An 18,907-nucleotide genomic window follows, 5' to 3' on the forward strand; every position below is an offset into this window, starting at 1 on the left:
CAGTGTGTGCCTGCATGTTCTTAACTCTGAAGGGTGCAGCCTGATCCTTATCTGTCTCATACAATTGTCGTGGTGCCATTGCTCTGGAAAGAAAATTTGGGAATCCTATCCTTCTTACTACGTTAATAGTTGTCTCCACTTTAGGGCAGAAAATGTACCAAGTGTATGGTATTTGTTGCTCTCTCATTTTCTGTCATCACTACCACACTCCCTGACATTCAGGATCTTTGCCTATTTGCACTTGGTCTGAGTTACAAATAGCACAGTTAGATCATTGTCTGGCTTCTTTAATTGTCTATCTGTGAGTACTCAAGTATGCAAGCTTTAAATCCACTTTCTGCAAGCGTTCATGTGTGTAAATCTCCACTGCTTGAGTGTTCATGGAAAGTGAATACAAAAGAGGCATGAGCATGGCCAAAATTAACTCATTTTACAGTTTGAGACGACACTCATGGAAAATGTTTCGTGGTGCTCCTCCAGCTTCTCACCAGAAAACCACACTTCTCACATGTCTCTGGAGCAGCTCTGAACCTGGTTGGTCTGATTTCATTTTCCTGAGGTCTCATAGTGGTGGTGCTGCTCAGCTAGTCCAGGTAGCTGACACCAACTGTGGTCTGGACTACTTGTGAGCCATGCCCGTTGCAGAATGAGTCCTTCCTTATATCCAGCTTCTGCCTGAGCTTGGTGGTGTCCAGCCCTCTGGGATGAGATATTTTATGACTCTTTCTCAGCCAGTCATGCCCCTCACATGGGGGGCTGTTTGCTCCTTGGCAGTGGTTGTGGGAAGGCACTGGAGATCAGGCAGTTCTGGTTTACTCTTTACCTTCACATAGAGCAGGAAAGCTCTAACTTGCCTGGATTCTCACCAGCAGCACCAAACAAACGTCACAGCACCTCCGCAACACAGTCTAAGAGATTTTTATATATGAAAGGTGATTCTGGCTCCAACCCAAGTAAGTGCCTTTGCTTTCTGTGCAATATATGCATATATCAGTCAATTCCTACTGCCTGGCTCACTACTGACTAAGAGAAGTGTGATACTATAATGCAAAATGTTGCTCCCTTAGGCTGCTCTAGCGCCCTGCCTTTCCCAGTAGCCAATGTTTCACTCGAGAGTGATTCATTCTGTATTTGCAAGTGGAATTGTCTCAGTTGGACATTAGAGACCGGCCCTCTAACCAGGAGATGGGGTTTGACTTCTCCTTACAAACCTCATGTTCACATGTTGTGTTAGGCAAGACACGATGTTATATGAGATGCTCTTCTATGACCAATCCTGCTGGCGACCTCATAAACCAAAGGGTTTGCAGAACCTGAGTGCACAGGGGCAGAATGACTATTCCTCTTGCATACAAAAACTTTTGTAATATTCATAGTATTTCCCAATCTCTAGGAATCTGGGATTACAAGAAATAAGGTTTCCATCCTCTTCCACAGTTAAATGGATGTTTCTTACCTAGGTCTAAGTGTTTGATGGTGGTTAAGAAAGGGTCTCTATCTCAACTTCATTGAAGTTTTTAGTCTATGAATGGCTACAATCAAGCTCTCATTTCGGGGTGTTAAACACCCTGGAGGCTGAGTCCAGTTCATGTAATTCCAATGATCACACCCTGACCTACCAGAACATGTAAGTTCATTCACTAGTTAAGCCTTACAGAAGCATTGAACTGGCAGAGGTAAAGTTGCAGGAACCCAAGTGGTTCAGAAACATACTGGGCTTTGAGCCATCAGTCAACTCCACTTTCCTATCTGCAAGATGGCAGCAATAGGATTCATGGATCTTTCCAAAGCCCTCTGAGATACCAGGGTTAAAAAACACCTTCTCAGGGCTGTAGTCAGGAGCTCACTGTGAGTCTGAAAGAAAGTCATCAGAGGGCTCAGCCCAGCAGCAGTGAACATGAGATGATGTGAGTTGAACGAGGCAGTCACTGCTCAGACTGATCATACACAGTGCATGCCAGGGGGAAAGCTTGAGTTGAAATGGAGCTCTGGCTTTCTTCACAATATATCGCTGCTGAGGTCTCTCCAGATCCTGAGGTTAGTGGCATTCCCACTGCTCTGTGGCATGTGCAGAGGAGAGGAGGGCAACGGGATAAGTGAGGGTGAGGGAGAAGCATTAAAAGCTGTGCATCTGCAGGACAACTGGTTGGATTGCCGGGATGGCTGCCTGAGATACCAGGAAATCTATTTGCATCTGGGTTCATTTGGTATGAACAGGAGAATTCCCTGCACTGTTTATCCTTGACAAAAGAGGTACATTTCTAACACGTCATTGGATCACAGACAATATGAATAACTTTCACACATTGCCCTTTTCTCTTCAAATTAGTAGTGATGTCCTGTTTGTTCATGTTTGCCCAGTGCTTTATCTTGCTTTCTTCCTCAGTTGCAAACAGCTGTGCTCTGTTTTGTCCCCTCTGCCTTCTCCATTTCTCCCCTCTCATTACCTTTCTTTATCTTTACTTTTCTCTTTCTTCTCTTCTGTACTTTGCCTTCTCTCTCTCCTACTTGCTCCTTTTTTGTGTGATTATTTGGTAAGGAAGAGGGAATTCGTAGCTCTCACTGGATTCTGTTACCAACTGTTCCACCCATCTGACCTCTCTGGATCTTGCAGTCCATGACTCGGTGCCAAGTTGTACTGTTACCATAGTATTTGGGAACCCAGCAAGCATTGTGGCTTTCGTTAGTTTTTAGTAATACCTCCCATGCAGTTGAACATAGCCAATGGTGAGAAATGTACAAGTGCCTGTTTCATTACACTGAGTGCAAAGAGACAGCTCAGTCCTGTGCTCCATGTCCCTCCAAAAAAAGGGGTCTTACACAACATGATAGATGAGCCTGTAAGTGGCTTAAGGAGTTGTCCCTCAACAGCACAGTGCAACAGCTGCTTGGAATCAACAAAAGTTCGTTTCTTGTCTTTGTTATAGAGAAAAAGGTTGTATTTTAGAGTGAGAGGCAAGGGAATAAGTAGGAGCACAGAGATGAACTGAAGGCAAAGTGACTGTTTGTCAGGTTAAGTAGCAAGCAGAAGGAGTAGAAAATATTGTTTGGCACAGGGGAAAGCACTAGAAATAAGAAATACAGGACCAGATGCACTGGCGCAGCATGTTGTGGGGTGTCCGGTCCAGCTGAGCACTTAAATGGGTTTGCATCTCTCACCCAGCCAGGAGACATTGTCATTATATTCCTCCTTTCCATGCTGGCCATGCCTATTCTGCTCAAGTAAATAGTTTCCTTGACAGACACACTCTTCTGCCACCAGTTTGTCTTTGAAGACTGATGCCAATGGTAAACCCATAGCTTTTAAAGCCCTGTCTTTGCTGCTTTCTTTCCAGGGCACCCTGATGTTGAGCAGCCTTGTAAATCCAGTGTCAGAACATGGAGTCCCAACTCAGCAGTCAACCAACACACGGTGCCCCCGGCCTGTCCCGAGCCCCAGGGCTGCTACCTGCAGCTGGAGTTCCGCTATCCCCTGACTCCAGAGTCCCTCACAGTCTGGGTGACATTTGTTTCCCCGGATTGGGACTCCAGCGGAACCGTAAATGACATCAAGTTGCTCACCGTCAGCGGGAAGAACATTTCTCTAGGGCCACAGAACGTCTTCTGTGACATCCCGTTGACCATAAAGCTGGATGCAGGACAAGTGGGAGAGGAGGTGTATGGTATCCAGATCTACACTCTGGATGAGCACCTGGAAATTGATGCTGCCATGCTGAGCTCTGTCCCCCAGAGCACACTGTGCGCAAACTGCAGGCCCATCCAGTACAAAGTGGTTCGGGACCCTCCTTTCCAGTCTGGATCTCCAGTTGTCATCTCAAACCTCAGCAGGAGATTTGTTGACATGTAAGTACTGCTTCCCAGAGAGCTGAATAGACTTGTTCAGGGAAAAACAATAACCTGTTTTGTTGTTATTCGTCCTTCTGTTCATCCTTCTAATGTCCAGCATTGATTGTTGAGTAGACATACCAAGTGTCACCAAGAGAGGATGTTCTCATAGTTTCTCTGTGGAACCAGGATCATCACACTCAGGTGAAATAGCCTGAGATTTCACAGACAGCTTTGGAGATATTTCTGTGCAGAGATGTAAAATTCAGGCTTTCCTTAACTGGAAAGGATATTGCAAACTACGTAAGCTATGGTAAGTTAAATGCTTAAGATAACCTAAAAGAGGACCTCTGGAGTAACATAGAATCATTTCAGCAGAAATCTTCTGAAAGTAATATTTTGATGGAGAAGGAGAGAGAATGGCTCTCAGTGTTGGGGCAGCAATTCGTCGCTAGAGAAAGAGGGCAACAAAATACACTTGCTGTTCCAGTATACAAATGTATTTAATCCACTTTTATTTTCTGCTTTCATGTGTCACTAAAACAAATTGTGTTGGAGTGAGACCATTCTAACATAGTAAACATGCCAAATACACTAGTTTGTTGTAGTAGGAATGGAGTTTTATCCCAGATGCAGTTATGCATCAAGGAATGCATGATTGTTGAGGAAAGTCCAACTTCCAAATATTTACTGATTTCAAGGAGATCCATGATCTACTCATAAGCATTCTACAACAGCAAGAAAACACATCCTTTGCCTAACATGATTCCCTGGAAATGATTCACTCATCTGTGGGAACAACATGAAACTCTTGAAAAATGAACACCAGATAAAAGGAAACCTGCTAAGAAAACTGCACTCTAATTTAGAGAAGATGATCTAATTAGTAGAGTTAATACCAAGGAAGCATACATCATTATGGTCTTCTAAAGCGTATTTAAATATAATAAAAAAAGATTAATTAACAATTCAGTAATCATGAGCTCCCAGCCCTTTCATGGCCTCAGCTCAGAAGATGCAAATTGCCCCTATGGATTTAAAAATTCAAGGTAACTAACAATAGAGAATATAAAAACAGAAACCCAGGACATCACTGAGGTTACTCATGTGCTGAAAGTTAAGCATGTGCTGAAGTGTTTTCTTGGGTTGTAGCCTTGTTCCAACAATTGCTGGCACTTAACAGAAGATGAATATTGGCATTTTGGAAACACGGAAAATGGTGAATTTTCCCATGGTTTTGCTGTGAAAGCATCTTTGCCTGAAACCTGGCCCACTCTCCTTGGAAAATGGGACTGGTTTGGGTTGAAATATTTGCATACCTTAGCACAAGTTCCCACAGAAACAGGTCCAGTTTCGAGTTCATAACAAAATGTGAAAGAAGAGAAAAAGCCCAAAATACGGTCTGTATTCTGAGTTCTGTTCTTTTGACTTTGAGTATGATTTTGTGTGTCACTTACAGGTAGAAGTGAAAGGGTGCTCTAATAGTTAAACCAGTAGCCAGGGAGTAGTGGCAGTTTTCACTGGATAAATCACAAGGGGTAACAGTACTGTCCCTGTCTTACGTCTCACCTAGTTACATAGCCAGCTAAAAATCACACATAACATTTAAGTTAGTCTTTCTGGGCTCTACCTGTGATCGGTAGCTCCAGTCTAGCTGCCTCAGGACATCTGTGTCTTTCCAGGGACTACAGGGAAAATCCTGCCACTAAGCTTCAACAAGACACATGGAAAGTGAAATCTTTATTTAGTTACAGGGTGAGGCGTCAAAGATGCAGATTCTTAAGCACTTGTGGTTGGTTTTTGGTTCAGAACTTCTGCATGCATTGGAAATTTTGAAAAGTGAGATGATTTTTGGCATCCTAATACACAGATGCGCCCAACACTGATCCAGAACCTCTGCAGGGGGGTGGTGGTGGGTGTCATGCAGATTCATAGGTTGATGGTGCATGTCCAGGCTGCTTCTGGGCCGTACTTTGAGATTTGGTAAACTCGTTGAATCTCTGTGTGGGGTTGTGGTTCTGTGGTAGAGGCAAGATGCCCCATCCCTGGCAGTGTTCAAGACCAGGCTGGACAGGGCTTGGAGCAACCTTGCCTAGTGGAAGGTGTCCCTGCCTCTGGCAGGGGGTTGGAACTGGAGGAGCTTTAAGGTGCCTTTCAGCCCAAACCATTCTATGAATTTTCGTTAGCATCTTGTGTAAAGAGTAGCTAGTCCTTATACTTTGTAAGCAGGAAGGAAGGGAAGATGCTTCAGGGGAGTCAGGGACAGAGGTGTTGGGCTGTCCTCGTATGTATATATAATGCAGTCTGCCTGTTTGTCTCATTCCATACAGCTGGAATTCAGCATATCTGTGCAACCAGACTTTGCAGCCCCTTTATCTCTTCGTAAGCCCCAAGCTTGTTACCCGTCCTTTATGCTTTTTCATGTTTTCCATGTTAAATAAGATGATACCCCCGCATGTTCTGTGGAAGGTTATTTTGAAGGCAGTCACATATCTTTACTCTTGCCTCCTCTGACCTTGATCTTTCCTTTCTCCTTTTCTCCCAAAGAAAATATTTGCTTGCACTGTTATCTGTGAGCAAGATCCTTTCCCCAGGTGTGGCAATGCTGAAAGAAAAATTAATTTCTCCTACCTTCCTCCCATCAAAGAGAAGAGACTTCTCTTTAAGCTGAGAGACAGCCTTTAATGGATAGCCCTTGCTTAGTCAGCACTTGGGTGCTCCACAGAGGAGAGTAAATAACTATAATAGTGGAAACCTGTTTATTAAGAAATGCAAAATAATGCCAGACCTTCTGTTCTCAAGCTGAATTTTCTTCACAGCTCTTGGCTCAAGCTGAGGCTTACATTCATTTCTAAGGGACAGGACCATATCCTTGGCCCTTACAGAAACCAGGCAAGGTAGACTCAATTCCACTGAGTATCATCAGCCAGAATTGCTGGTATCTGCGATGCAAAATGAGAGTCAGAGCTTAGGAAGAGAGCAGAAAGCTAAATAAATCAGTGGGGGAAAAAAAAGAGGTCAGGCCAGGTGCAGCACAGAACTGCTGAGTCTTCACACCACAGCGAGTGATAAGGAGGGAGCCTCATCTGCAAGTCTCAAAGTCTCAGATCACAATTTAAGCCCAAGTGTGGGTTGTGCTTGTACGTAGAGGGTTGCACTCTGGCTGTTCTCTAGAAATAATGTGCAAAGATAATCACAATGGTGAACGTGGTGATGGCTTTGCCCTCGCTTTGCCCTTACTGTAGCGCTTTTACACTCACGTGGTTGCAGTTGGAAGGTAATCACTACTCTGGTATCATTTGTAGCAAACACTGATTTTTTTTTTAAAGAAAGAGCTCAGTGGGAAGTGAGTTCCCACAATGAGATGCTGTGCTGAGGCTGTCACAGGTCAGTCCCACCTCGGGGGAGCAGCCCATGTTCCCCATTGTGCTGTTGGTAGCCAAATACGCAAGGTGTAAGCAGCTGGGTGTGTTGGTGAGATCTCTGCTCTCCCCTCTGTCAGGCCAAGCTAAAAGACACTGAGGTTGGGTTTGGAAAGTTGTCAGAATAACTAGAAAAGTTTCTAAGAATTGGGAATTTTCCCAACTTTTCCGCCACAGACTTTGTAGGAAACCTTAAAATGTAGTGGACAACGATGGATCAGGTCATCTTTGTGGTGTTAACCTGTAGGCTTTTTTCAAGACAAAGGAATGGACTGAAATAACCTTAGAAGGAATCCCAGCATGAAGCCCTGTTATGGGTTTGGGGTTTTCAGAGTTGAGCATCACTGAGAAGCAAGTATGCTGTCCTGTGCTATATTCATCTGAGCCATTCCTGTACTGACTAGAGCTTTAATACCTAAGTGACACCTAGAGATACTGCTTGAAAAGAAAGAAAAAAGAGAGACTGAGAGAAAAACTTCATTTTCTCATACAGGGAATATGGTTTTCTTCTCAGTTTTGGGGTATTTTAAAGCTATTTTCTATGGCTGAAACTTTTCTATTGCTTGATAATGGTTGGAGGGGACTGGTTGTCATCCGTGTCCAGCTGTTGTTTAATTAAATACAATATTTTCATATATTTTATTAGAATCAGGAGTTCCATTTGGTGTAAGCTTGTAAATGCCATCTCATTTACTGTGGTTTAACTGTACCCAAGACAGTGGAGTGCAGATATCACTTGGGCTTCTTGGAGTGATTGCAGAATGACTGAGACATTGCCATCATCATGTCTGCAGGTAGTTGGAGAGCGGCTGTGGTATGTGCAGGGGTCCTTAGCACATCATGTACTTTAGTGTACTTCACCTGAAACAACTATTTGTTTCAAAGTTGGCTTTATTGATGCTTTTTGCCACTTGTTTCTGGTATCCAATCAGAAGGCCATATGATGAGTGACTTTTAAGAAACTCCAGATGATCAGTAGTTGAAGGAGATGACAAACGGTTCTTAGTCTGAAGGCTCCTACAAATATGAACAAGCAGAAAAGCTGGAGAATCAGTAGTGGCTTTTTATAATGAGCGGTAACTCATTACAGCCAAAGACTGGTGTGCCGTTTAGCCCCTGACCTCAATCAGAAGATGGAGTTTACAAGACAGGGGCCCAGCTGAACAGAGGACTGGAAAAATATGATGATCAGAATGATGATATGTAAACCTAAGTCCCTGCTGAATGCAACACTAAAATTTCATGGTGACATCTGTCCTTATCATGGCATTCCTTCCTTCATCTTGAAGATCTATTTCTCTATTTTCTGAAGGTCTACCAGCCAGAGGAATGCATGATCTAAAGCAGCTGAAATGAATTGCCAGATACATCTGTCATGAAGATAATTAACACCATATTTCCACCCAAACAAGATACAGATCGCTGGGTGGATGTTCTCCCAACACCAAAAGCTGAAGCCCATATTATCACCATCTCCTGCTCGCCCCTCCTCCACAGTTACCATGCCAAACCTCTCCTGATATGCCAGGAAATATTGGGGAGTATCTAAGATAGGGCTGAAATATTAAGAAAGCACTTTACATGCCCAGATTTATCTGCAAGAACTGCTAGGTTGTCCGTGCGATAACGGCATGCTACACATCTGGATTCCCAACAGGCTTCAGAACTGTATACGGTATTCCAGATGTCCTTGTGCACGAATACTTACCCAGCTACCCTGGAAATGCCTTGCCTTGACATGTGCAAGGGCCTCATCTGCTTTTCTTGTGCATACATCCCACTGATGGTTCATAGTTGTCTTCCAATTGATAAATAGAACCAACTGCTGCTTCCCCTCTTGTGAGGAAGAGCTCCAGGCTTAATCTGAATGTATTGATACTAACACGCATAGTATTGTCTTATAACAACATATGCACCGTTTTGAGACATCCAGTCCTGAAAATTAGTCATTTCTACATTATAACTGCATCCTTCTCTGCATTGACTGAGCCTATTTACTTGAACTTTTGGGGTTTGGATCTTCATTTGGAAGAAATGTTTGTGAGTTGAGCTCAAAGTGGTAACTGAAAGACAAATACCCACTTTCATTCAAATTTCTCTTTCAATTCCATCTATTACAGCTACTAGAAATAAGTGCCAAAAAGTGTCATCTCTTGTTAAGTCCCTGTGGATGTCTGCTCTCATGCCTGGTACCAGAGACCTGCAATTATGAAAGCCATTTGTTCTCTAGTTTGCATCTAGGAGATTTCTTTTCCATAATCACACAATTCTCTGGATTATTTCTCTTTAGTAATGTATTAGAGATCCCCGTCTGTATCCCTATGAAAGTTCCCAGCTCATCTCCAGTCAAAACACTTCTATCAAGATTCAACAGGAACAGATTCATTCTTATTCACTCTTTCTTGCTCATGCCTATGAGCTTTCCTATCATTAGTTTGCAGTGCTGAATGGACAAAGCTATTTTGAGCTTCCCAAAGAAACAAAAACCCTTCTGTCCCACCACGTTTCTCTTACCCCTGTAATTTCCCATTTCAGGTGCAGTACTAGGACCGCTAGTTCTTGCCTAGTTCTTCATCCAGAGTCCTTGCACTAAGGAGTAAATGTTTCAGCTGTTCCTCTCTAACCCTGGTTTCCCAGCTGGATTAGTGGCCGTGCTGTCCCTGTCCAAAAGCCTCCATGTGTCAGTGGAGCTTTGAGTGTACTGGAGCTGTGTGTGGTTGGGTTTGGCAAAGATGTGAAGTTTACTTTTCAGGTGGTGTAGGACAGTGTAGCAGTCCCAGAGCTTAGGAGGTGCTGGCGATCCCCTGCAAGCAGCTCTTCATACCTCTCCGAGGCTGTGTCTGGCCTTGGATGCATTGTCAGCTCCTTCCAGCCAGTATTGATTGCCCTGTTTCTGCTTAATGAAAGAACAGAAAAATATGGGATGACTGCTTGTCCCTCACCTTCCCTTCCAACAGTGGGAAACTGGTCGTAGGCTCATTTGACACCAGCAGAGGTGAAGTGCTCGTAGGAGGAGAGTCATCCACTTGGCAGCATCTTCTCTGCCAACTTTCCCTCGGGGCTTGCGTAGCAGTGGGGATGACTGATTCTGCTCCCTGTGCCAGATCGTGTTCCCTCCAAGGGCCAGGAAGAGGAACACTGCTTCTTTTCCATTTGCTGTTCTTCCCTCTTTCCTTCACATACCTTGTGCTGCTAAATACCAGCTAGCAGTTGTTGTTTACAGTGGTCAGTAGTGTGCTGGGCATTTTACAGAAGACATACTTCAGATGCCTTCTTTCAGAATTAAATGTTAGAGGCTAGCAGTGCTGCTGCTCTCCTGGGTTATACATCTCCACTTGGCTGATGTGCCTTGACAGCTGGAAGCCACATTCTGATGACTTTCCTTCTTTCTTGCTTTCTTCATTAAAGGTGCCAGGTTATCTCTGCGAGAGAATAAAACCTGCTTCCTGACCCCCCACACAGAACAGATAGAGCAATTTTTTCCCTCACCACCCTCTGCCAAATTGCCTTAACCCTGCCCTGGAGAAGAGAAAGAACAATTTGTTTGTCTGTGCCCATTCAGTAGGCAGCTTTTCTGCTCAGCCTGTGCAGAGATGCCGTTCGGTGCCAGCTGTAGTGATAGATTTGTGATCCCTTACTGTTGCGGTTCCTTATGTAAGCTGTAACTATAGCTGTCACTCGACACAGTCTGTAGCTCCTGTTCTGGCTCGGCTGCACATGATGCAAGAAGAAGGTAGTAAGGGCGGGTTTGTATCTTTATGGCTTTGTGATCCTGAGACAGGGAAGCCCATTTTCAGCCTGGGTGTAGCTTTGAAGGCTGGGATTGCTCTGCCTCTCAATGAAATGACTTGAGAGCATGGGAAGAGCCAGGAAAGAGGGACTTCCCGATGTGGGGAATGACACTTGGCTTCAGCTCTGCCAGCTCTGCTCCAGCCAGGGACTCCCTCGGGGCTGCTGCTGCATTGGATTCACTTCTTCAGTGCACCTCTTGGGCAATACACAGAGAGATCACACCCATAGACACAACCTAGCCACATGCCAGTGTCCCTGAAAAAGTGAATATTTACATCTATCCTATTATTAAGCAAATAGATACTATTAGAAATCGATATATTTAATCACTCCCAGCCAGGGCGGAGTTTGAACTCACGACCTAGAAGTAGTAGCAGAGTTTTCAACTGCCAGGGAAAAATAGAAGGTCAGACAGGACTTTTCCTCCTGGGCAAAATAATTTATTGCAGGTGAAACAGTCTCAGATATGTGGTAAATTAGTCTGTGCATTATCTCACGGACAATAATTTCTCTCTGATGTTTTGCCTTCTTGTGTGCATCTTTATTTTGGGCTCTAAATAAGATAAGAAGCCCCAGAAATCTCCCAGGAATAACAAATGCATTTTCTTTGCTTGATTGAGGAAAGAAATATTGGACAGACATGTGTTATGCAACAATTTAAAAATAACTCTCTTGTAAGACTTGGAGTGAGCCTCAAATACCACAGGAGCAGCAGAAATGTGTTGCCTACCTTTTTATCAGCAGTGTCAGCCAGCTCAGCTTTTTTCAGCTACTTTTACTGAACTATTGGCCTGATCATTTCCTGGGCATTGTATTTTAATATCTTTTCCTAGGAAATAAATTCCAAGCCTCTGTTAAATTTGCTCAAACAGGATTTGAAAACAACGCTGCAGGAAGACTAAAATACCTGTGCTGTCCTTAATACCTTATTTGGGTACAGCAACAGAAGGCAGAAGCCTTTTAGTATATCATTGCATGGCAGGCAATGTGCTGAGCACACTGCAGGCCCTTTGTGTGATTGCTTCACCCAAACTTGATCTTAGTCTTTCTGTCCAGGGTCTTCTTAAATGTATGGTGGCATTGGGCGTCTCCATGCTGATGCCCCGATTCCAGCATCTTCCTGGAGCTTATTGTGACAGGAGGGGCAAGGTGGAAATAAAGATTGAATTGTACCGCAGGGAGGGTGCCTGGAATTGGATACCCCAAATGATCAGCCACTACTAAAATTACTGGCCCTGAGAGCTCAGTGCAGTGAACCGGATCATTTACTCACAGTGGTACAGGGTTTTACAATATGTAAGACCAGTTGCAGATGTAATGACAATAGAGGAAATTAGCTCATGATGGGATTTTAGAAAGAGGCTAGTGGAAATGTATTCAGTAATGTTCAGTTATTAAACCATTAAAGATCCCACCAGAGACTAGCTAGTAGGATTTCTCATAATCTGAAGTGGCTTAAGGCAAAACACAGAGCCCCTAAAGAGGGAAATGACAAAATGTTTCTTTGGAATAGTCACCTCACCTCCTTGCCCATCTCTGTGGGCTCTGCTGTGCGGCACGTGTGATGGCACATATGTCTCTTACGCAAATGATACATATAGGTCTCTCCCTCCAAGGAGCAGCTCCTCAGGATGCCACATTCCCCATGCCCTCACCCTCCATAGTGGAGTTTTGGCAAGGAGGGGTGGTGGAGGTGAAACCAGAGAAAACTGCAAACATCTGTGTTTGCTTGGGGCCCAACCTAAGCCCTACTGAAAATGCACATAATAACTTCCACTGGCTGCAGGAGCCTTTGGATCAGGCACTGCGAGCGTCTGCTCCCATGGCTCTGTTTACCATTTTGGTGGGATTACATGGAAACAGGAGGGGTTTAAGGTCTGAAAATCAGATCTTGGCTCAGGCTCGTTGAAAGGAAATCCTAGAGGTCAGAGCTGGATTCAGAGCTGAAGAATGTTATTCTGCCAAGCTGATGACATTGGGCAGAGCCTTCTACCCATGGGGAGAGCCGAACCTGATGAATGGTCAAGGGTAACAACCGAAGCGCTCCCAGCCCCGGCGATGAACAATCAATATGCAAAAGCTGTAAGGTGGTTGTTGGGGTCCTGTGTAGGGTGTGCATCAGGCACTTCTCCTGCAGTGTGGATTGAACCAGCACCGGAGCCCGCGCGGATGCTGCCGCTGCCAGTCCTTCACAGAGGAACCGCGGCACGACTGGGATGTCATTAATGGTGTGAGCAATCAGACAGTGCTCACCGAGAGGCATGATGCAACAGGCAAAGGTCCACCAGTGATGATGATGGCCTTTAAAGCAATTAACCTGTCCTAACCTGCCTGTCAGTCAAAGTGCTGTTTCCTCCCTGCCATACTGGTATGCCGGAGCACCATCCTCATGGGGCGGACACTGGCAGTGTTCCCTTGAAATCACTAGAGAAGCGCTGGCTTTTACTGGTTGGAAATAGGCTTTTCTGCATTTCCTTCCTCAGTTAAAGCGTAGCAGGCTTCCCTCTGTGGTGGCTGCATCTGAGGCTCACGTTGAGAAGCGCTCCCGTCTCAGCTTAGGATCTGATCGCAGCGGTGAAGAAGCAAGCACAACAGATTTCCTTGTCCTTCTCTGCTTCTAATAACAACCAGGTGCTCTGACACTTAACCTGTGTGCTGCCATGAAATTGCCTGTCTAGTGCAAACACCCATGTGAGGCCTTGGGCCTCAAGGATTTACTTTATCCCAGGATTTTCAACCCAGTCTTGTTTAGATCTTCCGTTTTTATCATCCACCTTAAAATTTGATAATTGTTCTTGTTGTTTAAACATGAAAGTAGAAAACTGTCTCTTGACATTTGATTTATTTTCTTTTGAGAAAAAAACCCAAGAAATATCTTTAAGGTCTTAGCTGCAAACTTTGGTTTTTATTAAATGTGCTACTGTGTTTTAAATTGGTACCAGGGCAAATACTTGGATGATTATATCAAATGCTGGAGTTAATCAGTTGCATATATACCTATATGTTTGCTATTTTAAAAGCTTATGGTTATGGCACAAAGGACATGAGAGCAGTCTGTGTGAAAATCAAATGTTCAAAACCAAATGTGTGTAAGGTCCTAAACAGGACCCAGGTTTCAGAGCAGAGGGCTACAGCCAGGCATGTAGTCCTGTGCCATGGCATTTTGTGCAGGCAGGGAGCTGGTCTGAGCAGCAAATGCACACATTTGCAACTCAGAGGAACAGATGAGCAGCTGAGCTGCAGTGGTTTAAACCTGGAGTGTTTTGCTGAGGTCTCTAAAGTTACGTGAGATTTACACCAGCCAAGAAAGAGCAGAGCTGTAGACTATTTGTCTGTTTTGATTTTGTGGTGATTATGAAAGTTGGTGGTGACTGGTTCATAGTATTTCATGGAGCAAAGCATATTTTCCTGTTTCTAATAGATTGGGTCTCCCAGCCTTTGACTTCAATTTCAGATATGTGGCGTCTCCGTGGTATTGTGTGAGTGGGTAAGGTGGTTGGTTTAGGTGTTAGTAGGAATACAGTCAGAAGGAAAAGTTGACTTTGGGAGTTGAAGCCACTGCTTTGAATGGTGAGACTTGGGGCTTCAGAAAGCCCAGACACCTGATGGCACAAAACACCCCACCAAGTATTCAGCTGGGATTATCTATTCAGGGTTCCAGTGTTCTTCCTTGGATATACCCGGTTCAGGTTTAAGATGGATTTGGGAGCAGAAATCCACTGTACAGTCCCTGCTCTCCCTTCCAGCCCATGCGAGGTCATTTAGTACTTCGCCTACCTGATTTTGATTTGCTTGTAACCAAATACATCATAAAAAAGCTGAGGGCACAGAGCAAACCCGCTGCCCCAGCTGGAACCTATCTCATCATGGATAGAGAGAAAAGCCTCTGCAAGGCTGCTTGTGTGGCATTTATGCCTTCTGAAGACATAAATGAAGATGCAGGAGACTTGTTTTGAGGCCTTTGCACCTGCCATGGTGCTGGGTTTATCCAAATAGCGAGAGATCGGACTGCAGCTGGAAAACAGCCCATCACAAGAGCCTGGGATTTTGATGTCTTTTGTTTACAGCATCCCTCCCCTCCTCTGTCCTGAGTGCGGAGCTGAGCAGGAATTCTCTTCATTATCTTCTGCCGTGCTTCTCATGCCATTTTTATTAAAAGAAGGAAAGGCAAGGCAAGGGGGAGTGTGTGCAAGAGGAGACAAAGGAAGAAACCCATCATACTTGTACAGTCAGTGGCAGCGCTGAAAAAAGGATGGGAGTTGGGGAGCAGATCAATTTGGGTTATCCCAAAAGTGAGCTTATCCCCTGGATTACTCTTTATCAATTGCTTTTGGAACACCTGAGGATGGGGGAGCCTGCAAACACCATGATGGTATTGCTGAGAGGTAGAACCCAGTGCAGTTAAATGACCCACTCCCTAAGTAGCAATGAAGAGAGCGGTGGTAGATCCCCTGACCTGGAAGCATTGAGCCCCAGTTTGGTGCCCAGGACTGGGAGGCTCTAAACATGTCTGTTTCACTGACTTAGTGGATATTTGGGGTGGTTTGGGACCTCTGTAAATGGTGTTGAGAGTTTTGGTCACTGTGAGTAGCACGAAGCTGATGATGAGACCTTCGATTCTTCAGTGTGTAGTCGTATTCAGTCCACTCTGAGCAGCTGATCCAAAGCATTGCAACAAGTGAAGATGTGGGGTTGCTGGTGTACGCTGCCAGCAGATTTCCTGTTTTGCTCCACATGGTTTCCTTGCTAGAGAAGAAGAACAAAGGTGACAGTATTAGAAGGAAGTGGAGACATTGCTGGCAGACCGGGCTCATTCTGGGCTGTGGAGAGCTGTCCAGGAAACGTCTTTTGGCTCAAGAGTTTGGTGACTATTTAAGATCAAAGAAAGATGGTTTCTTCATGAGGACATTGAGGTGTGGAATTTGCCTGTTTTACATGACGCTGTGTGTGACAGACAGAATTTAATTTAATACAGGATGCCTAAGATCTTGTCAACTTACCCTTAAATAACAGGATTGCTTTCTGACCATTCATGTCTTCATAGGGCCTTAAGGATATTTTCAATTTTGTTGGAAACAAGTCTTTGCTGTACAACCCCCCTCCCTGCTGTTATCTGTAGTAAGATTGTAGTAGGGAGAGAGGCGTAGGATGTTTGCTTTACCTTGGTGCTTCCACTGCATCTCGACTGTGTGCTATCCCCTCAGATGCTGAAGCTTTATAGTGAGCACAGAGCAGATGTGGTTGCAGGTCTGCTGGCACTCGAGGGCATGCGTGTTGCTTCTGTAAATTCAATGATCCTTTAAACCCACCTCAGTCCGAATAGAAAACAACTTCCCAGAGGTATAATTCTTCCCATAAGTTTTACAGGAACACCCAAACTGAAAGCAGAGGTCCTTTGCCCGGGGGACTCTGCAACATGAACTCTACTGCTCAGCTTCCCCAGTAAAAACAGGAAAAGAATTAGAGAGTTTTATATGTCTGACCCTGGATCTGTAACTTGCCACAGCAGACAGGGAAGTTGCCCCCGTGGTGTTTCACATGGCACATCCTAATTCCCCCTCTACAGAGAGAACTTGACTCATTGCTTTTTAATAAGACTGCCGCCCCACGGCGGAAGCTGCAGCGATCAATGTGGCTTACTCAGTTCTCAGAAAGGTCATTAAAAGACCATAGATATAAATTTAAAAGAGTGTTTGTTCACATCCTTAATGTTAAAGATGTTCTTCTCTCTCACTTCCTTAAGAAGCATCGTGTGAAGCTGTTGTGCATCCGACCTGCCTGACAGCAAAGTGGAAAGAGCAGGTTATTGCTGTTAGTGTGCCCTCAGCTGCAAGAAAAGGCAGGAGAGAAAATAAATGGTCAAAAATCCCACTTTTATCGTTACTTGGAGCAGAGCTGGACCTGCTGACATCTCCAGATGCAGTCTGTAATATTGACCTTGGTGCCCTATAACTATATAGGAAAGAATAAATTCTTTTGTTGTTTTTTTCCACCTCTTCATTCCTGCATTCCTTCCTCCCTCCCTCACTATGGTACTGGATTACTGCCTGAAGTATTGCATGTATCATCCCTTTAGCAGCTATATTTTTCCAAAATGTGGGTACTGTGAAGGAATGCTAAAGCTCTTGGTGTCTGCCGATATGATATGTTTAACAGTTCAGGAGGACAGAAGTATCTCAAGTTCCAGTTGTTGGGATGTGAAACACCACATCCAGCTCAGTCAGGTTTTTGCCACTTGCCACTAGTTGCATCAGGCCAGGGTGAGCTGGAAATGTGGTGGCTTGAGTTATGAGTCTCTAAGGTGGCTTTCTGATGCTCCAGTTCAGGCACATCTCTAGCTGTGGTTGCATGAGGGCACAAGTCCCATCTCCTCTGGGCATGGCTGGTTTGTTGGTGCTGCCCTGAGTGTGACAGCCTGGGGCTTCTCTGCCGTCCCCAGCATGGGGAACATCGTGAAGCTCCATGTAGCTCCGAGTGGTCGGTCTGAAAGGGGACCTGGGAGGAGGATGGGGCAGATTGGCCCCATGGCTGCAGTGGGACTGGAGAGCTGGCTCACAGTCCTGCCATTGCTTTACAGGGACCATATGTCTCCAGGCATTTTCTTCCCTTTCTCTGTACTTTACCTAAGATGAGAATATTCCATTCATAGCTCATGGGGTATTGTGAGCATAAATAATAGCTATTTCATACCCAGCCTGTGTAGAAGTAAGAGAAGCCAAGCTGTGTAAATACCTAAATGTATGTGTAAGGAGTCAGATATTGCGTTCACCTTTTTTTTGGAGAAGAAATTGCATTTTCTTGTGTGTCTAAACTATAGGTATCATTTGCCTGTCATGACATACCGATTTCCATTTCTGAGCAGCAGGCTGCAGTTGGATATCTCCCTTCTCCAGCATATGGCAGGTGACAGGATTAGACCAAAACCCAGAGCCACAGAGCCAGCAGTCACCCTTCAGTGTCCACAGGGTCCTCTCCCCATATGAATTTTTTCCTTCACAACCCATACAATTAAATAGACCAGAGTTCTCCCCACCTAATAACTTTCATTTCCAGTTTTCTGTCTTATTCACCCACATACACATTCATCTCCAGTCACCTAATAATTCATAAACACCATATGCTCTCCTGTGCTTTATTTAGTACTATGTCTTCTTCCATTATGTTCTGCCAACTTCCCGCCCTGTACATAAACAAATGTGAACTTTTCCTGTTTTCCATTTGCTTACATGTACACACAAGCATACACAAACACTCCCACAGACTGAAGCATGCTTGCGGAGGCACACTCTGCTGTGAGCTCAAGTCCTGCCCATCACCTGTGGATATCACTGGAAATCACACCAAAAATCAGGATCTGAACACTACTATTTTGCGCTCACGCATGTCATCTCAGCACATCAGAAAGCACCAGGGACTGATTGATTTTGTAGCTGTTATTGCTGCCTGAACTGTTCCTTTGTTAACAGCTTTTTCTAAGAATTGAACCTTTTTGTGGTTAGCAGATTCCCCAGTGACAAAATCCATGTTTCTGCAAGTAGATTTGTTAATCTTATATATTCCAACCCTAACCATTCTATGATTTTATGAATGGTTTTGAGAAAGAACTTGAGAAATAACTCTTTAATAATCACAGCTTGCCTCTGCTTTGATTTCATGAGGTTATAGCAGAAACTTGAAATCTCAATAAGTGGGTTTATCAGGGAGTGAAATCGCAGTATTCTACTGGGGTGGGTGTTCAGCCACTTAAGTTGCTTCCTATAACTTTATATTTATTTTTTGTCCAAACTAGTTGTTTTAAAACAGGTCCCAGGGGCAGAGGTTTGACATTTTTCACTTAACCAATATCTAGGTAGAAGTCTCCCCACTCT

At 44.4% G+C, this 18,907-nt stretch overlaps 1 protein-coding gene across 1 annotated transcript in view; it reads left to right on the top strand.

Annotated features, from left to right (window-relative positions):
* Positions 1-18,907, top strand: part of PAPPA (pregnancy-associated plasma protein A, pappalysin 1) — a gene marked incomplete at its 5' end in the record, with an annotated part of 124,314 nt that overhangs the window by 18,329 nt on the left and 87,078 nt on the right. Inside the window, one exon of the mRNA XM_010023942.1 lies at positions 3,336-3,843. Coding sequence (XP_010022244.1) covers positions 3,336-3,843 — 508 coding nt within the window. The remainder of the gene's footprint in view (positions 1-3,335; positions 3,844-18,907) is intronic.

The sequence above is a fragment of the Nestor notabilis genome, unplaced genomic scaffold, assembly GCF_000696875.1.
Source record: "Nestor notabilis isolate BGI_N333 unplaced genomic scaffold, ASM69687v1 scaffold7311, whole genome shotgun sequence".
NCBI lineage: Eukaryota > Metazoa > Chordata > Aves > Psittaciformes > Psittacidae > Nestor > Nestor notabilis.